Source organism: Parus major, unplaced genomic scaffold (genome assembly GCF_001522545.3).
Source record: "Parus major isolate Abel unplaced genomic scaffold, Parus_major1.1 Scaffold552, whole genome shotgun sequence".
NCBI lineage: Eukaryota > Metazoa > Chordata > Aves > Passeriformes > Paridae > Parus > Parus major.
The window spans coordinates 9,605-11,163 of NW_015379440.1; the positions used below are offsets into that span (position 1 = coordinate 9,605).

The window sequence follows — 1,559 nt, forward strand, 5'->3', positions numbered from 1 at the left end:
ATTTAAAAATTCAGAATAATTTGGAGCAAAAAATTGGGAATTTTTCCACATTTAAAAATTTATAAATTCATAAATTCGGGATAATTTGGAACAAAAAATTCAGGATTTTTTCCACATTTATAAATCATTGAAATTTAAAAATTCGGGATAATTTGGAGCAAAAAATTTGGGAATTTTTCCACATTTATAAATTCATAAATTCAGGATAATTTGGAGTGAAGAATTTGGGAATTTTCCCACATTTGTCAATTTATAAATTCATAAATTTGGGATATTTTGGAGCAAAAAATTCAGGATTTTTTTCCACATTTATAAATCATTGAAATTTAAAAATTCGGAATAATTTGGAACAAAAAATTTGGGAATTTTTCCATATTTATAAGTTTATGACCTCCAAAATTTCGGGATAATTTGCAACAAAAAAAAAAATCAGGAATTCCCAAAAAAAAAAACATCCAGGAATACAAACCAGGATAACAACACCTCCCAACCAAACCCTTCCAGAGCGGGAATTCCTCCGGAAAAATAAAACCCCCCTGGAGCGCTGAACCTTCCCGGGATTTTTCCCGCAGGAATTGCGCTCACTTCTGCACTCCCAGGAATTCCAGGAGCTGGAAATCCGGGAATTGGCTCAGCTCCCGGATTCCTTGGCTGTAGAGCTCATCCTGGCGCTGGTGCTGGAGCAGGTAAAGCACCGAGAGCTCCGGGTAAAACCTGGCCAGGATCAGCGGCAGCACCGGCCCGGAGCCCCTGCGGAAAACACGGAAAAAAATGGGATTTTCCCAAAGAATTCCGGGTGGATTTATCGGGAGGGGATGGGGGAGGGGAGGGAGGGAATGGATCCCAGAGGAGATGGAGAAGGGAGAGAGCTCCAGGAAATTCCATGGGAAAAAGCTGGAGAACTGGGAAGTTCCATGGGATAATCCTGGAGAACCAGGAAATTCCATGGGAAAATCCTGGAGTGCCAGGAAATCCAATGGGAAAACCTGGAGCACCAGGAAATTCCATGGGATAATCCTGGAGAACCGGGAGATTCCATGGGATAATCCTGGAGAACCAGGAAATTCCATGGGAAAATCCTGGAGAACCAGGAGAACTCCAGGAAATTCCATGGGATAATCCTGGAGAACTGGGAAATTCCTTGGGAAAATCCTAGAGAATCAGAAGAGCTCTGGGACATTCACCAGGAAGCATCTGGAGAACCTGGAGAGCTCCAGGAGATTCCATGGGATAATCCTAGAGAACCAAGAAATTCCATGGGAAAAAGCTGGAGAACTGGAAAATTCCATAGGAAAATCCTGGAGAATCAGGAGATCTCCAGGAAAATTAATGGGAAAATCCTGGAGAACCGGAAGAGCTCTGGGACATTCACCAGGAAGCATCTGGAGAACCTGGAGAGCTCCAGGAAATTCCATAGGAAAATCCTGGAGAACCAGGAAATTCCATGGGAAAAAGCTGGAGAACCAGAAAATCTCCAGGAAAATTAATGGGAAAACCTGGAGAACTGGGAAATTCCATGGGAAAATCCTGGAGAACCAGGAAATTCCATGGGAAAATCC

At 42.4% G+C, this 1,559-nt stretch overlaps 1 protein-coding gene across 1 annotated transcript in view; it reads right to left on the bottom strand.

Annotated features, from left to right (window-relative positions):
• The window catches only part of LOC107199288, a 3,104-nt gene extending 1,863 nt beyond the window's left edge, over positions 1–1,241 (bottom strand). The window contains exon 1 of the mRNA XM_033511744.1: positions 586–1,241. Within this exon, the coding sequence (XP_033367635.1) occupies positions 586–1,112 (527 nt within the window). The 5' untranslated portion in view covers positions 1,113–1,241. The remainder of the gene's footprint in view (positions 1–585) is intronic.
• Between the last annotated feature and the right edge of the window lie 318 nt (positions 1,242–1,559).